The 26,283-nt window shown below is 45.3% G+C and overlaps 1 protein-coding gene across 1 annotated transcript in view; it reads left to right on the top strand.

Moving 5' to 3' along the window:
* Window positions 1-26,283, top strand: part of LOC120050632 (piezo-type mechanosensitive ion channel component 2) — a 129,646-nt gene that overhangs the window by 101,478 nt on the left and 1,885 nt on the right. Inside the window, exons 28-53 of the mRNA XM_038997218.1 lie at window positions 8,303-8,412; window positions 8,625-8,699; window positions 9,162-9,265; window positions 10,144-10,242; window positions 11,141-11,288; window positions 12,688-12,750; window positions 13,641-13,807; window positions 14,183-14,376; window positions 16,189-16,368; window positions 18,106-18,177; window positions 18,373-18,481; window positions 18,512-18,624; window positions 18,808-19,066; window positions 19,390-19,572; window positions 19,768-20,035; window positions 20,173-20,305; window positions 20,503-20,650; window positions 22,607-22,821; window positions 23,013-23,171; window positions 23,373-23,520; window positions 23,862-24,050; window positions 24,244-24,336; window positions 24,565-24,734; window positions 25,371-25,487; window positions 25,824-25,903; window positions 26,054-26,264. Of these exons, the coding sequence (XP_038853146.1) occupies window positions 8,303-8,412; window positions 8,625-8,699; window positions 9,162-9,265; window positions 10,144-10,242; window positions 11,141-11,288; window positions 12,688-12,750; window positions 13,641-13,807; window positions 14,183-14,376; window positions 16,189-16,368; window positions 18,106-18,177; window positions 18,373-18,481; window positions 18,512-18,624; window positions 18,808-19,066; window positions 19,390-19,572; window positions 19,768-20,035; window positions 20,173-20,305; window positions 20,503-20,650; window positions 22,607-22,821; window positions 23,013-23,171; window positions 23,373-23,520; window positions 23,862-24,050; window positions 24,244-24,336; window positions 24,565-24,734; window positions 25,371-25,487; window positions 25,824-25,903; window positions 26,054-26,264 (3,807 nt within the window). The remainder of the gene's footprint in view (window positions 1-8,302; window positions 8,413-8,624; window positions 8,700-9,161; window positions 9,266-10,143; window positions 10,243-11,140; window positions 11,289-12,687; window positions 12,751-13,640; window positions 13,808-14,182; window positions 14,377-16,188; window positions 16,369-18,105; window positions 18,178-18,372; window positions 18,482-18,511; window positions 18,625-18,807; window positions 19,067-19,389; window positions 19,573-19,767; window positions 20,036-20,172; window positions 20,306-20,502; window positions 20,651-22,606; window positions 22,822-23,012; window positions 23,172-23,372; window positions 23,521-23,861; window positions 24,051-24,243; window positions 24,337-24,564; window positions 24,735-25,370; window positions 25,488-25,823; window positions 25,904-26,053; window positions 26,265-26,283) is intronic.

Raw genomic sequence — 26,283 nt, 5'->3', positions numbered from 1 at the left:
GTTCTGACACCAAGCCAAACACTAACCCCTATTACATCCAAACACGTCCTGACACCAAGCCAAACACTAACCTCTATTACATCCACACACGTCCTGACACCAAGCCAAACACTAACCTCTATTACATCTCCACACGTCCTGACACCAAGCCAAACACTAACCTCTATTACATCTCCACACGTCCTGACACCAAGCCAAACACTAACCCCTATTACATCTCCACACGTCCTGACACCAAGCCAAACACTAACCCCTATTACATCTCCACACGTCCTGACACCAAGCCAAACACTAACCTCTATTACATCTCCACACGTCCTGACACCAAGCCAAACACTAACCCCTATTACATCCAAACACGTCCTGACACCAAGCCAAACACTAACCCCTATTACATCCAAACACGTCCTGACACCAAGCCAAACACTAACCCCTATTACATCCAAACACGTCCTGACACCAAGCCAAACACTAACCTCTATTACATCCACACACGTCCTGACACCAAGCCAAACACTAACCTCTATTACATCTCCACACGTCCTGACACCAAGCCAAACACTAACCCCTTTACATCCACACACATCCTGACACCAAGCCAAACACTAACCTCTATTACATCTCCACACGTCCTGACACCAAGCCAAACACTAACCCCTATTACATCCAAACACGTCCTGACACCAAGCCAAACACTAACCCCTATTACATCCACACACGTCCTGACACCAAGCCAAACACTAACCTCTATTACATCTCCACACGTCCTGACACCAAGCCAAACACTAACCTCTATTACATCTCCACACGTCCTGACACCAAGCCAAACACTAACCCCTATTACATCCAAACACGTCCTGACACCAAGCCAAACACTAACCCCTATTACATCCAAACACGTCCTGACACCAAGCCAAACACTAACCCCTATTACATCCAAACACGTCCTGACACCAAGCCAAACACTAACCTCTATTACATCCACACACGTCCTGACACCAAGCCAAACACTAACCTCTATTACATCTCCACACGTCCTGACACCAAGCCAAACACTAACCCCTATTACATCCACACACATCCTGACACCAAGCCAAACACTAACCTCTATTACATCTCCACACGTCCTGACACCAAGCCAAACACTAACCCCTATTACATCCAAACACGTCCTGACACCAAGCCAAACACTAACCCCTATTACATCCACACACGTCCTGACACCAAGCCAAACACTAACCTCTATTACATCTCCACACGTCCTGACACCAAGCCAAACACTAACCTCTATTACATCTCCACACGTCCTGACACCAAGCCAAACACTAACCTCTATTACATCTCCACACGTCCTGACACCAAGCCAAACACTAACCCCTATTACATCCACACACGTCCTGACACCAAGCCAAACACTAACCCCTATTACATCCACACACGTCCTGACACCAAGCCAAACACTAACCTCTATTACATACACACACGTCCTGACACCAAGCCAAACACTAACCCCTATTACATCCAAACACGTCCTGACACCAAGCCAAACACTAACCCCTATTACATCCAAACACGTCCTGACACCAAGCCAAACACTAACCCCTATTACATCTCCACACGTCCTGACACCAAGCCAAACACTAACCCCTATTACATCTCCACACGTCCTGACACCAAGCCAAACACTAACCCCTATTACATCCACACACGTCCTGACACCAAGCCAAACACTAACCCCTATTACATCCACACACGTCCTGACACCAAGCCAAACACTAACCTCTATTACATCTCCACACGTCCTGACACCAAGCCAAACACTAACCTCTATTACATCTCCACACGTCCTGACACCAAGCCAAACACTAACCCCTATTACATCCACACACGTCCTGACACCAAGCCAAACACTAACCTCTATTACATCCACACACGTCCTGACACCAAGCCAAACACTAACCCCTATTACATCCAAACACGTCCTGACACCAAGCCAAACACTAACCCCTATTACATCCAAACACGTCCTGACACCAAGCCAAACACTAACCCCTATTACATCCACACACGTCCTGACACCAAGCCAAACACTAACCCCTATTACATCTCCACACGTCCTGACACCAAGCCAAACACTAACCCCTATTACATCCACACACGTCCTGACACCAAGCCAAACACTAACCCCTATTACATCCAAACACGTCCTGACACCAAGCCAAACATTAACCCCTATTACATCCACACACGTCCTGACACCAAGCCAAACACTAACCTCTATTACATCTCCACACGTCCTGACACCAAGCCAAACACTAACCTCTATTACATCTCCACACGTCCTGACACCAAGCCAAACACTAACCCCTATTACATCCACACACATCCTGACACCAAGCCAAACGCTAACCCCTATTACATCCAAACACGTCCTGACACCAAGCCAAACACTAACCTCTATTACATCTCCACACGTCCTGACACCAAGCCAAACACTAACCCCTATTACATCCAAACACGTCCTGACACCAAGCCAAACACTAACCTCTATTACATCCAAACACGTTCTGACACCAAGCCAAACACTAACCCCTATTACATCCAAACACGTCCTGACACCAAGCCAAACACTAACCTCTATTACATCCACACACGTCCTGACACCAAGCCAAACACTAACCTCTATTACATCTCCACACGTCCTGACACCAAGCCAAACACTAACCTCTATTACATCTCCACACGTCCTGACACCAAGCCAAACACTAACCCCTATTACATCTCCACACGTCCTGACACCAAGCCAAACACTAACCCCTATTACATCTCCACACGTCCTGACACCAAGCCAAACACTAACCTCTATTACATCTCCACACGTCCTGACACCAAGCCAAACACTAACCCCTATTACATCCAAACACGTCCTGACACCAAGCCAAACACTAACCCCTATTACATCCAAACACGTCCTGACACCAAGCCAAACACTAACCCCTATTACATCCAAACACGTCCTGACACCAAGCCAAACACTAACCTCTATTACATCCACACACGTCCTGACACCAAGCCAAACACTAACCTCTATTACATCTCCACACGTCCTGACACCAAGCCAAACACTAACCCCTATTACATCCACACACATCCTGACACCAAGCCAAACACTAACCTCTATTACATCTCCACACGTCCTGACACCAAGCCAAACACTAACCCCTATTACATCCAAACACGTCCTGACACCAAGCCAAACACTAACCCCTATTACATCCACACACGTCCTGACACCAAGCCAAACACTAACCTCTATTACATCTCCACACGTCCTGACACCAAGCCAAACACTAACCTCTATTACATCTCCACACGTCCTGACACCAAGCCAAACACTAACCCCTATTACATCCAAACACGTCCTGACACCAAGCCAAACACTAACCCCTATTACATCCAAACACGTCCTGACACCAAGCCAAACACTAACCCCTATTACATCCAAACACGTCCTGACACCAAGCCAAACACTAACCTCTATTACATCCACACACGTCCTGACACCAAGCCAAACACTAACCTCTATTACATCTCCACACGTCCTGACACCAAGCCAAACACTAACCCCTATTACATCCACACACATCCTGACACCAAGCCAAACACTAACCTCTATTACATCTCCACACGTCCTGACACCAAGCCAAACACTAACCCCTATTACATCCAAACACGTCCTGACACCAAGCCAAACACTAACCCCTATTACATCCACACACGTCCTGACACCAAGCCAAACACTAACCTCTATTACATCTCCACACGTCCTGACACCAAGCCAAACACTAACCTCTATTACATCTCCACACGTCCTGACACCAAGCCAAACACTAACCTCTATTACATCTCCACACGTCCTGACACCAAGCCAAACACTAACCCCTATTACATCCACACACGTCCTGACACCAAGCCAAACACTAACCCCTATTACATCCACACACGTCCTGACACCAAGCCAAACACTAACCTCTATTACATACACACACGTCCTGACACCAAGCCAAACACTAACCCCTATTACATCCAAACACGTCCTGACACCAAGCCAAACACTAACCCCTATTACATCCAAACACGTCCTGACACCAAGCCAAACACTAACCCCTATTACATCTCCACACGTCCTGACACCAAGCCAAACACTAACCCCTATTACATCTCCACACGTCCTGACACCAAGCCAAACACTAACCCCTATTACATCCACACACGTCCTGACACCAAGCCAAACACTAACCCCTATTACATCCACACACGTCCTGACACCAAGCCAAACACTAACCTCTATTACATCTCCACACGTCCTGACACCAAGCCAAACACTAACCTCTATTACATCTCCACACGTCCTGACACCAAGCCAAACACTAACCCCTATTACATCCACACACGTCCTGACACCAAGCCAAACACTAACCTCTATTACATCCACACACGTCCTGACACCAAGCCAAACACTAACCCCTATTACATCCAAACACGTCCTGACACCAAGCCAAACACTAACCCCTATTACATCCAAACACGTCCTGACACCAAGCCAAACACTAACCCCTATTACATCCACACACGTCCTGACACCAAGCCAAACACTAACCCCTATTACATCTCCACACGTCCTGACACCAAGCCAAACACTAACCCCTATTACATCCACACACGTCCTGACACCAAGCCAAACACTAACCCCTATTACATCCAAACACGTCCTGACACCAAGCCAAACACTAACCCCTATTACATCCACACACGTCCTGACACCAAGCCAAACACTAACCTCTATTACATCTCCACACGTCCTGACACCAAGCCAAACACTAACCTCTATTACATCTCCACACGTCCTGACACCAAGCCAAACACTAACCCCTATTACATCCAAACACGTCCTGACACCAAGCCAAACACTAACCCCTATTACATCCAAACACGTCCTGACACCAAGCCAAACACTAACCCCTATTACATCCAAACACGTCCTGACACCAAGCCAAACACTAACCTCTATTACATCCACACACGTCCTGACACCAAGCCAAACACTAACCTCTATTACATCTCCACACGTCCTGACACCAAGCCAAACACTAACCCCTATTACATCCACACACATCCTGACACCAAGCCAAACACTAACCTCTATTACATCTCCACACGTCCTGACACCAAGCCAAACACTAACCCCTATTACATCCAAACACGTCCTGACACCAAGCCAAACACTAACCCCTATTACATCCACACACGTCCTGACACCAAGCCAAACACTAACCTCTATTACATCTCCACACGTCCTGACACCAAGCCAAACACTAACCTCTATTACATCTCCACACGTCCTGACACCAAGCCAAACACTAACCTCTATTACATCTCCACACGTCCTGACACCAAGCCAAACACTAACCCCTATTACATCCACACACGTCCTGACACCAAGCCAAACACTAACCCCTATTACATCCACACACGTCCTGACACCAAGCCAAACACTAACCTCTATTACATACACACACGTCCTGACACCAAGCCAAACACTAACCCCTATTACATCCAAACACGTCCTGACACCAAGCCAAACACTAACCCCTATTACATCCAAACACGTCCTGACACCAAGCCAAACACTAACCCCTATTACATCTCCACACGTCCTGACACCAAGCCAAACACTAACCCCTATTACATCTCCACACGTCCTGACACCAAGCCAAACACTAACCCCTATTACATCCACACACGTCCTGACACCAAGCCAAACACTAACCCCTATTACATCCACACACGTCCTGACACCAAGCCAAACACTAACCTCTATTACATCTCCACACGTCCTGACACCAAGCCAAACACTAACCTCTATTACATCTCCACACGTCCTGACACCAAGCCAAACACTAACCCCTATTACATCCACACACGTCCTGACACCAAGCCAAACACTAACCTCTATTACATCCACACACGTCCTGACACCAAGCCAAACACTAACCCCTATTACATCCAAACACGTCCTGACACCAAGCCAAACACTAACCCCTATTACATCCAAACACGTCCTGACACCAAGCCAAACACTAACCCCTATTACATCCACACACGTCCTGACACCAAGCCAAACACTAACCCCTATTACATCTCCACACGTCCTGACACCAAGCCAAACACTAACCCCTATTACATCCACACACGTCCTGACACCAAGCCAAACACTAACCCCTATTACATCCAAACACGTCCTGACACCAAGCCAAACACTAACCCCTATTACATCCAAACACGTCCTGACACCAAGCCAAACACTAACCTCTATTACATCTCCACACGTCCTGACACCAAGCCAAACACTAACCTCTATTACATCCACACACGTCCTGACACCAAGCCAAACACTAACCTCTATTACATCTCCACACGTCCTGACACCAAGCCAAACACTAACCCCTATTACATCCACACACGTCCTGACACCAAGCCAAACACTAACCCCTATTACATCCACACACGTCCTGACACCAAGCCAAACACTAACCTCTATTACATCTCCACACGTCCTGACACCAAGCCAAACACTAACCCCTATTACATCCACACACGTCCTGACACCAAGCCAAACACTAACCCCTATTACATCCACACACGTCCTGACACCAAGCCAAACACTAACCTCTATTACATCTCCACACGTCCTGACACCAAGCCAAACACTAACCCCTATTACATCTCCACACGTCCTGACACCAAGCCAAACACTAACCCCTATTACATCCACACACGTCCTGACACCAAGCCAAACACTAACCCCTATTACATCCAAACACGTCCTGACACCAAGCCAAACACTAACCCCTATTACATCCAAACACGTCCTGACACCAAGCCAAACACTAACCTCTATTACATCTCCACACGTCCTGACACCAAGCCAAACACTAACCTCTATTACATCCACACACGTCCTGACACCAAGCCAAACACTAACCTCTATTACATCTCCACACGTCCTGACACCAAGCCAAACACTAACCCCTATTACATCCACACACGTCCTGACACCAAGCCAAACACTAACCCCTATTACATCCACACACGTCCTGACACCAAGCCAAACACTAACCTCTATTACATCTCCACACGTCCTGACACCAAGCCAAACACTAACCCCTATTACATCCACACACGTCCTGACACCAAGCCAAACACTAACCCCTATTACATCCACACACGTCCTGACACCAAGCCAAACACTAACCTCTATTACATCTCCACACGTCCTGACACCAAGCCAAACACTAACCCCTATTACATCTCCACACGTCCTGACACCAAGCCAAACACTAACCCCTATTACATCCACACACGTCCTGACACCAAGCCAAACACTAACCCCTATGTCCCATCCGCACCCCGCACAGAATTACCATAACTTTGTCAGAGATTTCACTGCAAGCCCACAGACAATGAATCAACAAAGGATTGATTCATTGTCGTTATAAACTGGGTGGTTCGAGGCTTGAATGCTGATTGGCTGACAGTCGTGGTATATATATTTTTAAATGTTTAATTTAACCTTTATTTCTATCAGACTATGTACCACGGGAATGACAAAACATATATTTTTACTGCTCTAAGTTGGTGTCACGGCTTTCTTCCTGGGATGAAGGAGAGGACCAAAATGCAGCGCAGTTAGTGTTCAACATGTTTAATATAACGAAATGTGAACACTTACAACAATACAAAACAACAAACGTGAAAACCGAGACAGTCCTATCTGGTGCAGAACACAAACACAGAGACAGGAAACAACCACCCACAATCCCCAACACAAAACAAGCCACCTATATATGATTCTCAATCAGGGACAACGATTGACAGCTGCCTCTGATTGAGAACCATATTAGGCTGAACACAGAAACAGACAAACTAGACACACAACATAGAATTCCCACCCAGCTCACGTCCTGACCAACACTAAACAAGCAAAACACATAAGAACTCTGGTCAGGACGTTACAGTTGGTAACCAGTTTATAATTGCAATAAGGCACCTCGGGGGTTTGTGGTATATGGCCACGGCTAAGGGCTGTATCCAGGCACTCTGTGTTGCGTCGTGCATTAGAACAGCCCTTAGCCGTGGTATATTGGCCATATACCACACCCCCCGGGCCTTATTGCTTAAATATACAGTGGTCAGAGACTATTGGTCATTTGTGATCATTTCTGTCTCTGTGTCCAATCAGAATGGACCGCATCAAGAGTCGGCAGCAGAAGTTCAAGAGAGGCAAGGAGAGGATGTTGAGCTTGGTGCAGGAAAGCGGAGACGCCAAGGATGAGGAGGAGGATGATGAAGGTGGGACAGCAAGTGGGCTTTGAGTAACGAGTGCACTGACAGCCATGTTTGGATGATCTTCTATGTAGGCCTATACAGTTTTGCATTGATTGAACGATAAGTCTGTTTGAAGACACTCATCACAGTCCCACAACAATTACATATACAGACACATTCCATTCACATCATCAAGTACTTTGAAAGCAAAAAAAATCTTTGTTTTTCAGATAAAGAAAATACCGACAAAGAGAAGAGCAAGGGGAAGACAAAGAAGCAGTGGTGGAGGCCGTGGGTGGACCATGCATCCAGTGAGTAAACTTCGAGCTTTCTATTTCAATATTCCAATTCAATAAGATACTGTGACTGTAGTTACATGTAAACAAATTAGGCACACTCTTAGAAAAAAGGGTTCCATAAGGGTTCTCCGGCTGTCCCCATAGGATAACCCTTTTTTGTTCCAGATTGAACCATTTTTGGTTCCACGTAGAACCCTTTGTGGAAATGGTCTTACATGGAACCCAAAAGGGTTCTACCTGGAACCAAAAATGGTTCTTCCAAGGGTTCTCTTATGGAAACAGCCTAAGAACGATTTTAGGTTGTAGAAAGCTCCTTTTTTTCTAAGAGTGCATGAATTCGTTATTGACACACAAGATGAATACCATATCTGATTTCTGTTTGTCTTTACATTCATATACGTGTGTACAATGTAATACACGGGTGGACTAGTGTAAGTAGGTAACCTTTAACCTTGTCTTTCACTCCCTTCTCAGTGGTGAGAAGTGGTAACTATTACCTGTTTGAGACTGACAGTGAAGAAGAGGAGGAAGAGGAGGATAAAAAGGAGGAAGATTCACCCAAGAAGTCTGCATTTCAGGTACTCAAACACAGGAAATGACCCCTTTACCATTGTCCTGCATTGAGAATATAGAATTTTGTCCAGCGAAACCAGTTGGACTGTTTTTGATTTTATCTGTATCGGTTATTTTAAAAGGGACTGCTTGAGGGCCTCCCGGGTGGCGCAGTGGTCTAGGGCACTGCATCGCAGTGCTAGCTGCGCCACCAGAGTCTCTGGGTTCGCGCCCAGGCTCTGTCGCAGCCGGCCGCGACCGGGAGGTCCGTGGGGCGACGCACAATTGGCATAGCGTCGTCCGGGTTAGGGAGGGTTTGGCCGGTAGGGATATCCTTGTCTCATCGCGCTCCAGCGACTCCTGTGGCGGGCCGGGCGCAGTGCGCGCTAACCAAGGGGGCCAGGTACACGGTGTTTCCTCCGACACATTGGTGCGGCTGGCTTCCGGGTTGGAGGCGCGCTGTGTTAAAGAAGCAGTGCGGCTTGGTTGGGTTGTGCTTCGGAGGACGCATGGCTTTCGACCTTCGTCTCTCCCGAGCCCGTACGGGAGTTGTAGCGATGAGACAAGATAGTAATTACTAGCGATTGGATACCACGAAAATTGGGGAGAAAATGGGAGAAAATTTTTTTTTTAAAGAGAGAGAGAGAAAAAAAAAAAGGGACTGCTTGCTTCTATTTCTGTTTGGACCGATTTCTAATGTGTAATTGTTCTTACAACAGACAAGTAACAAGTCATTCTTTTGCTAATTCCCTGATTTTGTTTGTTCTTTCGGCACTTAACAGTTTTCTATCTTTTTAAGTACTAACTGCTAACATCCTTTGTCGTGAGTTGTGTTTATTTGACCTTTATTTGCGACAAATGTTATGTTCTCTAACTCTCACCCCTGCTTTGTCCTCCATTGTAGAGAGCAATCCGAAAGTTTGCCTCTGCCTCGTTGGCTTTACCAAAGTCTATCATTAAGCTGCCCAAAACTGCTCTGCAGTATATAATGAGGGCAGCCAAGGTACTCTCACTACTAGGTCTCCATCTTGTATTTCCCTTTTGTATGCTGTGTGTATACTCTTTCCCCCTTGAGCACTCCAGTCCAAGCCACTTTCTCACGACGTTACACGCATTTTCCACTCTCACTCCAAAACATCACCACGATGTCAATAAAGTTCTGTTCAAAGACCACGGCCCCGCTCCATTTCACAAGATGCTGCTGAGTCATGACAAAATGGCCACCGCTGATGATGCATGGAAATGCAGTGAACTGTTGCTTTGGGAGAGAGATATGCATGTGTGGTGGTGGCTTTTCTTCCAGGGTAATTCTCTGTGGGGATTGGTCTGTGTCTCAAGCAGGTTTGGGGTCAATTTCAGGAAGTAAATTGAAATGTACTGAACTAAAATGGAACTGACCCCAACCCTGGTCTCAAACTAGTAATTGTTGGTGGTGTTCATCTTGAGGGGTGCTTTATTCCATTGTAAATCCATTTTTTGTCCCGTTTACATAAACACATGCCCTTACATTCCATTTCATTGGATCAAAACACCCCCTGAAACTGTATTGTGTACTTTGTCAATGGCTTTTACTTTTACCTGTGAGTTACTGGTTGGTTGACTAGATTATTTTCTCGTTGGCTGCCTAATCCTGACATTTCCTACACTCATCTCAACTATTTTGTTTTGAGTGTGTGAACTTAATTTGAGTCCCATTGCTTTTGATTAAACAGTTGCTCACCAATGGCAAGTTTGTCAACATGAACCAGAAGCACTAAGTTCAAATCTCTTAACGGTTGTTCAATATGTAGCAGGGTGGGTGTCACAATTAAGCAGCCAAACATCCTTTCAACAGAATCTCTGGACACACTGTGTTTGATCACCAGTCCACAAGTGCGGCTGTTAACGTTTTCTCCCCACAGTTTGTGTACCATGCCTGGATCACCGACTCCAAGACGGCTATGAAGGAGCGCAGCAAGGAGAAACGCCGCTTCTGGAAGAAATACACTGAAGGGAGCAGCAGCAAGCCACGGGAAGAGGACCTGAGGGAAGGTATGGAGGAGGACCCAAGTTCTCATTCAAAGCAGATGACTTAGGCTTTCAGTCTCCTCTGTTTCCAACCTTAGCCTGGTTTAACCAGACTGAACATTGTGCAAATGTCAAACATTGGTGAGTGCAGCATTCAGTTTGGTTAAACCAGGCTAATCCAACCCAGTGTAGGAGATTTAATGTGCTAGCAGTGTCACGTATACTCCTGCTCCCTCTCTCCAGTGCTCGACGTTGCCAGTTTACTCATTATTACTCACACCTGCCACCATCGTTACGCGCACCTGTTGACATATTGATTATGTTCCTGTGTTTTATGTCGGTACGCTACTCATGTTTCTTGTTTTGTTTAATTTATTATTCAATTCACTCCATGTACTTGCTTCCCGACTCCTAGCTTACACGTTACAGAATAACACCTCCTTTAACAAGAGTAAATTGGACACACCTGAGTGTCGTTAATGTCTCTAGGACGGTCTCTGCCGCCCTCTGGTGACAGGTGGAACCATGACAAGCAGTTCCTCTGGGAAACAAGCCCCTGCCTCTCAATGTTTCCCATCATCTCACGCCATCTGTCTGTCCATCACTTGTTGTGTTACAGTAAACTCTGTAACACAAGGTACTATCTAGAATCTTAAAGGGTTCTTCGGCTGTCCCCATAGTAGAACGATTTGAAGAACCCTTTTTGGTTCCAGGTAGAACTCTTTTGGGTTCCATGTAGATGTTCTACTGTACTTGGAACCCAAAAGCGTTCTATCTGCAACCAGAAAGGGTTCTCATATGGGGGCAGCCGAAAAACTATTCTGGAACCTTTTTTTCTTAAAGTGTACGTTTCACCCCCTGAGGATTTCTCTCAGCCTCCGTGACGGGATGTTATAGGCTCTAGACCACTCATGAATGGGCATTTTGTGCCCTTTTTTTGCGTTGTTCAAGAGCACCTACTTAACGATTTACTGAAGCCTTAACGGGAGCCATGCTGTGTCCAGTCCACAGTTCCGCCAAGTCTTCCCCCTTCTACCCTCCCTCCTTTCCACAGCCCAGCTCCAACTCCAGTCAAGGCCAAGGCATTCCTGGGTCTGAAATATAGGATGCCATGTTGAATTAGATATGGTCAATTCATCCCATGTGACGGCTGGACTGACTGTGGATGTGGCTGGAATACAGTACGGTCTCTCAGTTTAGCCAAATCGTTTTACATGAGGTCTGGGAGGGGACAACAATGTATTGGATAGGCTATTTAGATAGAGAACAACTTGTTCTGCAACAAAAAAGTACCCTTTCAATGGGTTGTCAATGGAGCGTCCTTTGTTTGGAAGGGTACTTTTGGGTTGCACCTTTGTGACTTTACAGCAAGGGATATGTTTATTTTAAAAATGTTATGAATTTCTTGAAACATTCTATTTTCAATCTCTTTTCTATCCAGCTGTTCATGTTGCTGTTGAAGTGGAGGATCAGAAGGAGATGGAGGAGAAGAAAGACGGACCAGGTAGGTGCCATTCAAACCAGGGTTGGGATAAATTGTATTGTATTTCAGTCACTTTCAGGATGTGGAATTCAAAATTCAAAAGGCACTCGCACATCTGAGCTATCTTTTGTGCAGGTGCATGGAAACAGTTGGATAAGATGAGGAACCGCACACTGGAACCGCACACTGCTCTTGATAGTATTACTGATCTTTAATAAGCTTTACATATCGGCCTCACGGCCTTCGTCAGAGCTTTTGTGAGTTTTTTAAATTAGCACCCTTATGTAGACCTAGCTCCACCCATACCCGTTCCATGCATGGAAAGGGGTTGGAGGCGAAGGAAAAACAAATAAGTGCTACCAAATATAACAATATGCATTTCATAAATATTCAAATAAAGTGTGTACATAAGACATATTAAACACATCTGTAACACCACAATCAGGACACCAACTTACCAAGCAAGTTTTCCTAAATCATTGTGTACAGTGTAAGAAAAACGTCAGAGTAATCTGAAATAGGGGCATAATTCATGTTCAAATTTACAACATAACATACATAGGCATTTCATCATTAAGACCTTTTAGGAAATATTGTCTGGAGGGTTAAGATCCAAAAACATTCTCTTTTACTCAGAGTATTATTAATATCACCTCCCCTGTCTGATATCTTAACTTTCTCTATGCCACAAAATCTAAAGGTAGAAATGGATGTGGAATTGGAAATGGAATTTCAGTTTACTTCCTGGGTTAGGTTTCTTGACCCCAACCCTGTTTGAAAAGTTAACCCAACCCATGGCACATGGCCCTCTGCATCAATGAAGTTACAGTTGTACTGTAAGTCACAAAGAATAAAGACTGATGTGGACTTGGCTATTAAAGGACGTGTGTTGTCTTCCTCCCCATCCACAGACAACATCCTGAAGCGAGTCTTCAACATCGTCAAATTCTCCTGGGTGTTGTTCCTGGCCATGTTGGACAGTTTCACAGCCTGGATCAACTCGATGTGTCAGGAACACCTGGACATCTCCACCGTGCTGCGCATTGAGCGCTGCATGCTCACGCACGAGGTCAAAAAGGTAAGGTCACGGCCAGGGGGTTTAGACTATTCTGATTATTTATTTTGTGATGCTTATTGTACTATGAGGCATATTACCTGATACCTCAGGTGTACAGTTCAATGAGAATCCAGCTTTTTGAAGATTGCCTGTGAATAAGTGTCTCTTCCTAGTAACAACACCATTTGGTCCCACTTAACATTGCATAATTATTTACCATTTCATACTGTTTAAAACCATGGTAATTATTTCTAGTGCCTATTTCTAGTAATAGCATAGTAATAACATTGGAATTGCCTATTTCCAATGGTATTACATTGTTATTACAGGCTATGCAATATGAAGTGGGTGTAGGGCAAACAATTCTAACAGACATTCTTGGTTGTAATGTTCCAGGGGAACAAGCCTTCGCGGGAGAGCATCCACGTGTACTACCACAAGCAGATGTGCAAGGCTGCGTCCATTGAGTCTGGCCTGGAGAGAACCGAGGAGGAGACGTGCCAGGACTGCATCCCCCACAAGGCCGAGCGGCAGAGCTGTGCCTATCTGGAGAGCCAAGACCCTATGGTGTCTCATGACAGCCTGTCCAGGTAAGGGAATTGAGGAAAATACACTTTTTATTACAGTTATATTACTACTTAATTATATAATTATTGTTACCTTTTATTACATGTTTTACTTTTGTTTATTTAGTAAATATTTTCTTAACTCTATTTATTGAACTGCATTGTTGGTTAAGGGCTTGTAAGTAAGTATTTCACTGTAAGGTCTACACCTGTTGTATTTGGCGCATGTGACAAATGACATTTGATTTGATTATTCATACTCATAAGAAATGATGAGATTGATTCACCTCTTGTCATCATTAAAGTACATCAAGCAGAGGAAATCCTTTTCAATATGATAGCTGGTGATAGCTGAGGAATCAGTAGACCAGGTTGTTCAGCTGCTTCTTGATTCTCCAAGGATATTATAGTAAACACACACTTCTTACTATCATTCAGTTATAATACTCAAAACATCAAGGGAGACTAAATAAAAGAATCCAAACAGACTCTAGAATCAGGTGCAAGATATTGCCTGTTTTTGAAAGATGTCATGCTGTGCAGATGACAGTAGGTCAGATTGGAATGTTGAGGCCTCCCGAGTGGCCAGAGGTCTAAGGCACTGCATTGCAGTGCTAGCTGTACCACTAGAGATTCTGGGTTCGAGTCGCAGCCGGCCGCGACCGGGAGACCCTGGTCCCGTGTGGCTCAGTTGGTAGAGCTTGGCGCTTGCAACGCCAGGGTTGTGGGTTCAATTCCCACGGGGGACCAGTACAAAAAAAAAAGTATGAATGTATGTACTTGTAAGTCGCTCTGGATAAGAGCGTCTGCTAAATGACTTAAATGTAAATGTAAATGTCTGCGCACAATTGGCCCAGCGTCGTCCGGGTTAGGGGAGGGTTTGGCCGGCAGGGATGTCCTTGTCCCATCGTGCACAGCTGTTTCTCGTTGTCTCTGATTGGGGAGCCTATTTAGGTTGCCATTTTCCATGCTGGTTTGGTGGGTAGTTGTTTTCTGTTTTGTGTTGCTGCACCTTACAGGACTGTTTCGTTTTCGTTTCACTCTCTTTGTTATTTTGTTTAGTGTTTCTGTTCTAATAAAAATAACATGAACACTTGCCGGGGCTGCGCTTTGGTCCGATGACTACTCTTCATCCGAAGACGAATATCGTTACAGATGCAGCGATGAGACAAGACTGTAACTACCAATTGGATACCACGAAATTTGGGAGAAAAAAGATTGGAATGTTGCGGGTGGAACAGATAATTGAACGATTTATTTGCATTCTATCCGTGTGTAATAAAACCCAAGTCTTGCTCAAGTTATCCCAGCATGGACACCATTACGTGATAAACACTTACATTACATTACCATTTGACAGAACAATTATTCAATATTCAGTGGTTATGTTTTGGTGTTGTGTTGATTTCACGCTGCTTGTTGGTACACACATTGCCTGTTTTAGTCATAGTTTGTTATTTATTTGAGACTGAAGAGTGCCAGGCTCCCGGTATGTGTTGGAGTGTTTATGAAGGGTTTAAAACCAGCCTGGCACCTTGAAACTGCACAGCTCTGTTCTGGGTGCACTAGTGCCCACGGGGAATTCTGTTCTCTGTCTAGACTCTGGCCTAACGCACACACTCACACACACTCACTCACTTACACACACTCACACTCACTCACAGGCACCCTGACATACACACAGGCAAGCAGACAGACAGAGACATGAAGGCGTACACAGATAGAAACACAGATACCCAGAGGTGCAGGCGCACACACACTGTATGAGGTTATGCATGGTCCATAGTCTGTTTAGACCATTCCACAAACTCCATCTGTCTGTGTGTGTTTCTCCAGTGCGTACACAGAGAACACCCTGCTCTGCTCCTGTCGTTCCACACTGGACCACACTGATATGGGTCCTGACAGCATCCAGATGCCCAGGACCAGCGAGCGTGCCCATCCTAAACTCTGCAAGATGGAAGGCCTAGACCTTGAGTCCACCTCCTCAACCGACAGCAGAGACAGCCAGGCCAGGTAAGAAACTACAAACACACAACTACTCCTTCTACTTCTCTCCTCTCATCCCTCACTCTCTACACTTCTCTCCTCTCATCCCTCACTCTACACTTCTCTCCTCTCATCCCTCACTCTACACTTCTCTCCTCTCATCCCTCACTCTTTACACTTCTCTCCTCTCACCCGTCACTCTCTACACTTCTCTCCCTTCATCCTTCACTCTCTACACTTCTCTCCTCTCATCCCTCACTCTACACTTCTCTCCTCTCATCCCTCACTCTACACTTCTCTCCTCTCATACCTCACTCTACACTTCTCTCCTCTCATCCCTCACTCTCTACACTTCTCTCCACTCATCCCTCACTCTCTATACTTCTCTCCTCTCATCCCTCACTCTCTATACTTCTCTCCTCTCATCCCTCACTCTCTACACTTCTCTCATCCCTCACTCTCTACACTTCTCTCATCCCTCACATGCTACACTTCTCTCCTCTCATCCCTCACTCTCTACACTTCTCTCCTCTCATCCCTCACTCTCTACACTTCTCTCCTCTCATCCCTCACTCTCTACACTTCTCTCCTCTCATCCCTCACTCTCTACACTTCTCTCCTCTCATCCCTCACTCTCTACACTTCTGTCCCTTCATCCCTCACTCGCTACACTTCTCTCCCTTCATCCCTCACTTGCTACACTTTTCTCCTCTCATCCCTCACTCTCTACACTTCTCTCCCTTCATCCTTCACTCTACACTTCTGTCCCATCAACCGTCAGTCTTCTCTTCCCTCACCCCACATCTCTTCTTGTCTCTTTCCTGATCCCTCACTCACTTCTCTTTCCCCCCTTCACTGACTGTAGACAATGAGGCATCTTTGTTACTTTGTCTTTTGTTGGCCTATTTACCATTTGTGTCACTAACCGTGATGTATTACCTTGATCCAAAAAGCTAGTGGTACTAGTGTGTCTCATATGGGTAAACCACTGTAAACCTCATCTCTCCTTGAAGAGCATTTCTCAGGGCCACTCTATTCCTCCCTCTGAATCCAAGGCTTAGATTGTTGGCAAGTCATTTTTTTGTCATCAAATCCACTTCCTGGCTACAGGACTATAGTGCTAAAGCTGCCTTTTCTCTTAGCGCTGTTCAAACATGTCATCTGCGACTGTAGTGTAAACTGTAAAGGGCTTTATTGTCTGTTAGTCAGTGCAGGTGTCAGATTATATTGAGAATAAGGAGAGAAAAAGGGGGAGTAGACATGAGGTGGGTGATTGTGTAGTGCTGTGTGCGGTTACCATGGTGACTCCCTGATACAGTGCTGACGGACAGCCTTTGTATCCAGTGTGTAAGTCTGTCACGACCCCCCTCTCTCTCTCTCTCTCTCTCTCTCTCTCTCTCTCTCTCTCTCTCTCTCTCTCTCTCTCTCTCTCTCTCTCTCTCTCCTCTCACCGCTGAACAAACGCTATTTCTGTGTCATTTCATTATCTTGAGTAAATTAGGTTATACAATGAATAGTTCCTGTTGTGGATGCTGATTGGCTGATACCTTGTTCCACATTTATTTCATGATAAACCATGGCAAATACATGTATTACTGTTCTATCTGAATTATCACTACACATCCATACAAATATTTCCACTGTCCTTCCTCTCTATGGCCATCCAGGCAATTCATAAATCTCTTACACGGGTTAAACACTGCCCACTTGTGGACAGAGTTCCAGAACATAACCGCTCCATTCTCTTGCCTCTCTCCACACTAGTGAGCACACCCAGTGCACAGCCACCTGCTCCTGCCAGGGGACCACCAACACCATCAAAGTGACAGGAGAGGAGCCAGGCCAGGACCTCCAGGACCCACACTCCTCCTACACCGAGACCCCATCCACCTCCACCTCCATGGGGCTGTACCTGGACCATGAGGGGAGTCTTCTCTCCAGGTCTAGGGGAATGGACTGGGACAGCCGGGACAGGGTCCTAGAGACCGAACGGGCAGGGTGGGGGAGGGGACCGTGCTACGCCCACCACAGTGAGCTCCAGCTCTACCAGGCAGACCTCTCCGGTACCACCCCCACAGACACAGACATCCCCCCCTCATACAGCAGGGCCACGGGCCTGGACAGGGAGGGGGCCGAGCAGGTCTCATCCAGTAGGACCCATCATGAGAAGAGGCTAGTTGTGGTGACGCCCGACGAGAAGTCAGATTTTCTGTCGGGGGTCACGAGCACCACGTTTCCCTCGCTCACCCACGAGCTGACCGCCAGCGATCTGCTACGCAATAGGTATTGTGTTTAGTCACAGCTAGTCTTGTGTTGCCAATTGCATGACCAAATATTGTTAATCGCTCGGCTATCAGAAAGCCGGAAATCGAGGTTCAGATTCGTTAGTTTGACAATTCCAAAGGATTTAGGTTTTTAGAGTTCATCTTGACAGACCCTCGCTCCCTTTTTCTCTCTCTCCATCAGGATGTTCTACGACGAGGAGCTGGAAGACTCTGAGCGTTTCTACGGCAACCAGCCGGCGCTGCTCCAGCTGCTCTATGCTCTCTACAACATGCTGGTGGCCCACTCAGAGATGGTGTGTTTCCTGGTCATCATCCTCAACCACATGATCTCAGCGTCCGTGGCCACGCTCGTTCTGCCCATCCTCATCTTCCTCTGGGCCATGCTGTCTGTCCCAAGGCCCAGCAAACGCTTCTGGATGACCGCCATCGTCTACACAGAGGTATTAACACAGAAACACTTAGTCAGGTTCTTATCAATGTAAATCTGCCCCTACTCCTTGTCCCATGAAGTATTAAAGGGATAGGTCACCCAAATGAATTAGGATGAACAATACCTTTAATATTTTAAATTGCACATTTTCATAAATATATTTGTTTTATCCAGCTATGAAAATGCAATTATTGTTCAGGGTGGAAATAATGCTCTTTTATGATATACACTAAATTCTACTACACTGTACTCAATTAGTAGTGTTTATAGAGACATGTTATGAGTCATGCATCTATATTTTTAAGGTTTTCCCCGATCTCTCTATACCACCAGGTCACCATCGTGATCAAGTACTTCTTCCAGTTTGGTTTCTTCCCCTTCAACCAGAACATTGAGCTGGACATGTCCAAACCCTTCCACCCTCCCAACATCATTGGTGTGGAGAAGAGGGAGGGATACGTGCACTATGATCTGGTTCAGCTGCTAGCTCTGTTCTTCCACAGATCTATTCTCAAGGTGCCCACTAAGTCTTTAGCTACATGGTTATTCCTTTAAGGGAGTTCACTTTTTTCGAAAATAAGATACAACTTTTAAAAAGTGGACTACCCCTTTAACTACATTGTTAATTGTTACTTATTACCTGTATTGATACACGGTTATATTTAGCGCACTGGTGTAATAACCATTCTATTCCTTGCTCTTAACCTCCAGTGTCATGGGCTGTGGGACGAGGATGACCCCAGGGGAGCAGGGGGAGAAACCCCTAAGCAGCACCACCCTGACAGGGAGAAGAGGTCCAGCTCCAGGCGTGTGGAGAAGCAGGCCTCGGGGGGCAGTAGCTCCCTGCTGGAATCGGTACGCGCCCGCTTCCCCCGCCGCTTCCACTCCCTGTCCACCTCCACCCAGCTGCGCCGCAAGAGCTCCAGCGCCGCCTCCCACCTCTCCCAGCGCACCCTGCGCTCCGGCCACTCCAGAGGAGGTGAGGTCACACTGGCTCCTAAGTGCTGAAGAATAACTCTCTTATTGGGCTCGTTTGGGGGAAATGTCTAGACTTTTAATTATGTAATTTGTGAGGCCCATGTCTTCCAAACCTCACCAAACCTAGTCACTCCACAGACAGTGTGAGCTCAAGGCAGAGCCTACGGAGAGGGGACAGTGTGCGGAGTGTCCAGCAGAGGAGCAAGAAGGAGAAGATCCTGGACAAACTCAGAGAGCAGCTCATCAAAGCCAAGAGCTTCATTGTCAAGAAGTAGGTGGTCTGGATGTCATGTTTGAATATCGACTTGAAGGTGCCATATTATACTTTTATTCGGCTACTAACTGGCAATATTCAGTCACTTTTCAGGATAATAAATTGTTAATAAAAACAACATTGTCTGTTCATAAAGGTATTTAGTTTACATGAACAGATAATTGTTTGTAAATCTTTGCCCATTCTCTGTTAAGAACTCTAGAGATGTACATCCCCATCCGTCAGTTCTTCTACAACCTGATCCACCCAGAGTACAGTGCTGTGACAGACGTCTATGTGCTCATGTTCCTGGCCGACACTGTGGACTTTATCATCATCGTCTTCGGCTTCTGGGCTTTTGGGGTAAGTTTGATATATACAGGGCCTTCGGAAAGTATTCAGACTCCTTGACTTTAACGACATTTTGTTACGTTACAGCCTTATTCTAAAATGGATTAAATACATAAAAAATCAGCAGCAATCTATACACAATACCACATGATGACGAAGCGAAAACAGATTTTTAGAATTTTTGGAAAATGTGTAATAAATTAAAAACAAAACCTTATTTACATAAGTATTTAGACCCTTTGCTATGAGACTCGAAATTGACCTCAAGTGCTTCCTGTTTCAATTGATCATCCTGGAGATGTTTCTTCAACTTGATTGGAGTCCACCTGTGGTAAATTATATTGATTGGACATGATTTGGAAAGGCACCTGTCTATATAAGGTCCCACAGTTGACAGTGCATGTCAGAGCAAAAAATAAGCCATGAGGTGCAAGGAATTGCCCGCATAGTGTCGAGACAGGATTTTGTCGAGGCACAGCTCTGGGGAATGGTACCAAAACATTTCTGCAGCATTGAAGGTCCCCAAGAACACGGTGGCCTCCATCATTCTTAAGTGGAAGAAGTTTGGAACCATCAAGACTCTTCCTAGAGCTGGCCGCCCGGCCAAACTGAGCAATCGGGGGAGAAGGGCCTTGGAGGTGGTGACCAAGAACCTGATGGTCACTCTTTTTTTCCTTTTTTTTTTACCCCTTTTTTCTCCCCAATTTCGTGGTATCCAATTGGTAGTAGTTACAGTCTTGTCTCATCGCTGCAACTCCAGTACGGACTCGGGAGAGGCGAAGGTTGAGAGCCATGCGTCCTCCGAAACACGGACGACGCTGGGCCAATTGTACGTCGCCCCATGGACCTCCCTGGGCCTTAGACCACTGCGTCACCCGGGAGGCCACCCGATGGTCACTCTTACAGAGCTCCAGAGTTCCTCTGTGGAGATGGGAGAAGCTTCCAGATGGACAACCATCTCTGCAACACTCCACCAATCAGACCTTTATGGTAGAGTGGCCAGAAAGAAGGAACTCCTCAATAAAAGGCACATGACAGCCCACTTGGAGTTTTCCAAAAGGCACCTAAAGACTCTCCTACCATGAGAAACAAGATTCGCTGGTCTGATGAAACCAAGATTGAGCTCTTTGGCCTGAATGCTAATCTTCACATCTGGAGGAAACCTGGCACCATCCCTACAATGAAGCATGGTGGTGGCAGAATCATGCTGTGGGGATGTTTTTCAGCAACAGGGACTGAGACTAGTCAGGAATCGAGGCAAAGATGAACGGAGCAAAGTACAGAGAGATCCTTGATGAAAACCTGCTCCAGAGTGCTCAGGACCTCAGACTAGGGCCAAGGTTCACCTTCCAACAGGACAACGACCCTAAGCACACGGCCAAGACAACACAGGAGTGGCTTCTGGCCCAGCCAGAGCCCGGACGTAAACCTGATCGAACATCTCTGGAGAGACCTGAAAATAGCTATGCAGCAACGCTCCCCATCCAACCTAACAGAGCTTAAGAGGATCTGCAGAGAAGAATGGGAGAAACTCCGCAAAAACAGGTGTGTCATACTTGTAGCGTCATACCCAAGAAGACTCGAGGCTATAATCGCTGCCAAAGGTGCAACAACAAAGTCCTGAGTAAAGGATCTGAATACTTACATAAATGTAATATTTCAGTTTTTTATTTTTAATAAATTGATAACAATTTTTAAAAACCTATTTTTTGCTTTGTTATTATGGGGTACAAAAAAACAACAATTTAATCAATTTTTGAATAAGGATGTAACCTAACAAAATTTGGAAAAAGTCAAGGGGTCTGAATACTTTCTACTATAAACTGTCCTTATTCATTGTGTTTGTGATTGAAACCAAGTGCAATGAATTGAAATTTTCCCTAAATGGCCAAGAACACATTTGAACTTGAAACATTGAAGAAAACAAAAACCTTCCAAATGAATAACATGACTTCCTGTCTCTCATAGAAACACTCTGCCGCAGCTGACATCACTTCCTCCCTGTCGGAGGACCAGGTTCCCGAGGCCTTCCTGGTGATGGTACTGATCCAGTTTGGCACCATGATCATCGACCGAGCACTCTACCTCCGCAAGACTGTCATGGGAAAAGTCATCTTTCAGGTCATCCTGGTGTTCGGCATCCACTTCTGGATGTTCTTCATCTTGCCTGGAGTCACAGAAAGGTATGAATGTGGAGAAATAACATTAACATTTAGTAATTTAGTCATATAGTCATAACCAGCTCCCTCTTTCTTTTAAATACTGTATATTGCTTACTAAATAATTTCTTCATTAGTAAGTAATGCATAATGGTGAATGTTTTCAAGGTACTTCAAAAAATTCTCGTTAACATTTTTTCCATTTTAAACACCAGACGGTTCAGTAAGAACACAGTGGCTCAGCTGTGGTACTTTGTCAAGTGCATCTACTTTGGCCTGTCGGCCTATCAGATCCGCTGTGGCTACCCCACCCGTGTCCTGGGCAACTTTCTCACCAAGAGTTACAACTACCTCAACCTATTCCTCTTCCAAGGGTGAGTGCTCTGAAGACTAGTGTAACTACAATCACAAAACGACAGCATAATCAAGAATTGAATGAATTTATGAAAAAGGTATGAGACTAATTTCATCAGTGATGGCACATGCTCCCAATACCTGCCTGCCATAAGCTGGTTCATAACCTATATTGGTCCTAACATTACCCTAACATTGTCCTAAATATTCCTGATTTACAGGTTCCGCCTGGTCCCGTTCCTGACAGAGCTGCGAGCGGTGATGGACTGGGTGTGGACGGACACCACTCTCAGCTTGTCCAGCTGGATCTGTGTAGAGGACATCTACGCTCACATCTTTGTTCTCAAATGCTGGAGGATGTCAGAGAAGGTGAGGGACCACGGCCCGCTGTGTTAGTTCTCTAGGACCTCCCTATCCATCTCTGAATGAGGCTTAGAGGGGAAGAAGATAGTATGTTGTCAGAGAGGCTTTGTGGAAATGAGATAAAGCAGGTTTGAGTTTTTTTGTTAGTACTTTTATTGTATTATTTTATGATGTGAAGCACTTTGTTACTTACATTGAAAAGCACTATAAAAATAAAGGCACCAATTATGTAGGTTCGTCAAAAGTTAACAAATGTTCATAAAAACTGTAACTAAACTTGATAATGTATTTCCCTGAACAGTTTGTTCTATTCAGAGGCTTAATCCTGTATGTGTGTTGTTTACCAGAGGTACCCCCAGCCTCGCGGGCAGAAGAAGAAGAAGGTGGTGAAGTATGGGATGGGAGGTTTGATCGTCATGCTGCTCATCTGCATCGTTTGGTTCCCCCTGCTTTTCATGTCGCTGGTCAAGTCCGTGGCCGGGGTGGTCAACAAACCTCTGGACGTATCGGTCACCATCACCCTGGGAGGCTTTCAGGTATGAAAACTGTGTCAAAGGCAGGGTTTGGGGCAACTCCATTTATTTCTGTTTACCTAATGAATTGACTGAATTTAAATGGAATTGACACCCTGGTTGACAGTATCACTTCTTTATTGCCATTTGTTAATTTTAGAATTTGACACATTACTATCTGATTTTAGTATCTTAACGTTGGTATCTCCTCCTTCAGCCCATCTTCACTATGAGTGCCCAGCAAAATCAACTGAAGGACATCAGCAAAGCAGATTTTTCAGACTTCATGAATTCGTACAACTACATTCCGGTAAGAAAACCACCCATTCTAAAGCTTGCTTTCTGAATCTTAATTTTAGGCCAGATTTCTCAAGCTTTTCAAATATCTTTTGATGCTATAGGTTTGAACACTATTACATTCTGGTTTGAATATATTACTGTGTATTACTATAATTAAGGACGTTCTCCTCCCACTCACCAGGGACTTGCAAATGTAAGTATTGTGTGTTTTAATATTTCCATACTTCTATCCATGCAGTCAGCGATGCAGTTCTTGGAGGCATACACGTCAGAGGATGTGACTGTGGCGGAGCTGGAGGGCAGTTCCAATTCCTTATGGACCATCAGCCCCCCCAGCAGGAAGAACCTTATGGATGTTCTCAGCAAGGAGGAATACTTCCCTGTCACCATGTCCTGGACCATCCAGAGGTAAGAGAACCAGGGCCCTGTTCATTAGTCACCAAAAGGGAAGAAAACAGACTGAAACAGTCCAATAAGATACTCATTTTCATTAGCGTTGCAAAACGCTTTCAACTGTTTTCCGTTGCGTGCCCTACTGAACACTACGCTGGAGGAACCAATACTCGAATGCACACATGTATGGAAACATACTCACTTACTATCGGAGTGAGAACCAAACCTCTATTCAATCCGCATCGTGGAAGTTCGACTTTACACAGTGATGTAAATTTAAAGGCAATGTTCACGCTTTAGCGGAGGCTGCATTCACGGTAAACGCTGCATATGTCGGCTCAATCAGAAAGTACCTTTTACATTTCTATCGGGGAATCTGTAACGCAAGACTGAATAGAGCCACTATACTCACACACTTCTTAGAAACTCAAAAGTGTTTTGAACTGTAACTTGGTAAAATAACTTAGTAACTACAGTGTTGTGTAGCTCCACATAGATTACATAGTACTTTAGAGACGTAAAATATCTGTTGAGATATCTGCCCATTTACGAGTGCACAAAGTAATATGTATGGGAAAGAATGTGTGGTGTACTATTTTTGACTTGCAAAATATCTACTGTCTGTAATTGGGATTTTTCTCTCTTCAACAGGAATCTCAGTCTTGGAGCCAAAGCTGAAGTTGCGACAGATAAACATGTAGCATACCTTGATATGACAACACGACAAGAGTTAGTAGATCTACTGAATGGGACCAGAAACCAGGCTGTGTGAGTAGCCTATGCTAAGGGAAACAGACTATGACTTTTCAGGCTTAATTAAGCCTTCATAACCCTTTCATAAGGTCTTTTATAGATGCTTGATCAATCATTCATAATTAAAGTGATGCTCCACAACTTTGTATAATTTGAGCCAGCAGTTTTGAAAGTGGTGCTCACGAGCCAAAACGGGACCCAGTTTGAATTGTGTACTACATCATCAAAAAAAAAACATTTGCAATTCGTATGAAATGTTACAAATCCAACTCGTACAATATGTTCTGTTTTGTTGAGATAAAGATCCCGGACTGCATCTTTAAATGTCATGTCTCTTTCTCTCCTCTCCAGGGTCATAGCACAAGTCTTCCCATGCTTCCTCAGAGCTCCCAGTGACTCCAATGCCAAACCTATAGAACAACTCCATAAAGGTAATGCACGAATCCTTAAACCTGGAATGACTTCATATGGATAGAAACATTTATACATTTACATCGTCCTGAAATGAACACTTCTGTTTTGAACTGACGCATTGCCCTCTTATTACTGTTGATGTATCGTTTATGATATCTCCATTTCAGACAATGGCTACAAGAACATCCTGCTCGACCTGGAGAGAACCCACAACAGCAGTGGTGAGATCCAGGAGTGGTGGATCGTAGACCAGCCATCGGCGGGACAGATCCAGATGAGGGGTGCGGCGGTGGGGAAGAAGAGAGAGGCAGGCCTCCAGCTCTACGTGTTCAGTGACAAAGTCAGCCCGCCCAGTCTGGGCTTCCTGGCAGGATACGGGTGAGTGGAGGATATCTAA

This window comes from Salvelinus namaycush, chromosome 7 (assembly GCF_016432855.1).
Source record: "Salvelinus namaycush isolate Seneca chromosome 7, SaNama_1.0, whole genome shotgun sequence".
NCBI classification, from domain to species: domain Eukaryota; kingdom Metazoa; phylum Chordata; class Actinopteri; order Salmoniformes; family Salmonidae; genus Salvelinus; species Salvelinus namaycush.
This window is presented reverse-complemented; position numbering and strand designations above follow the sequence as displayed.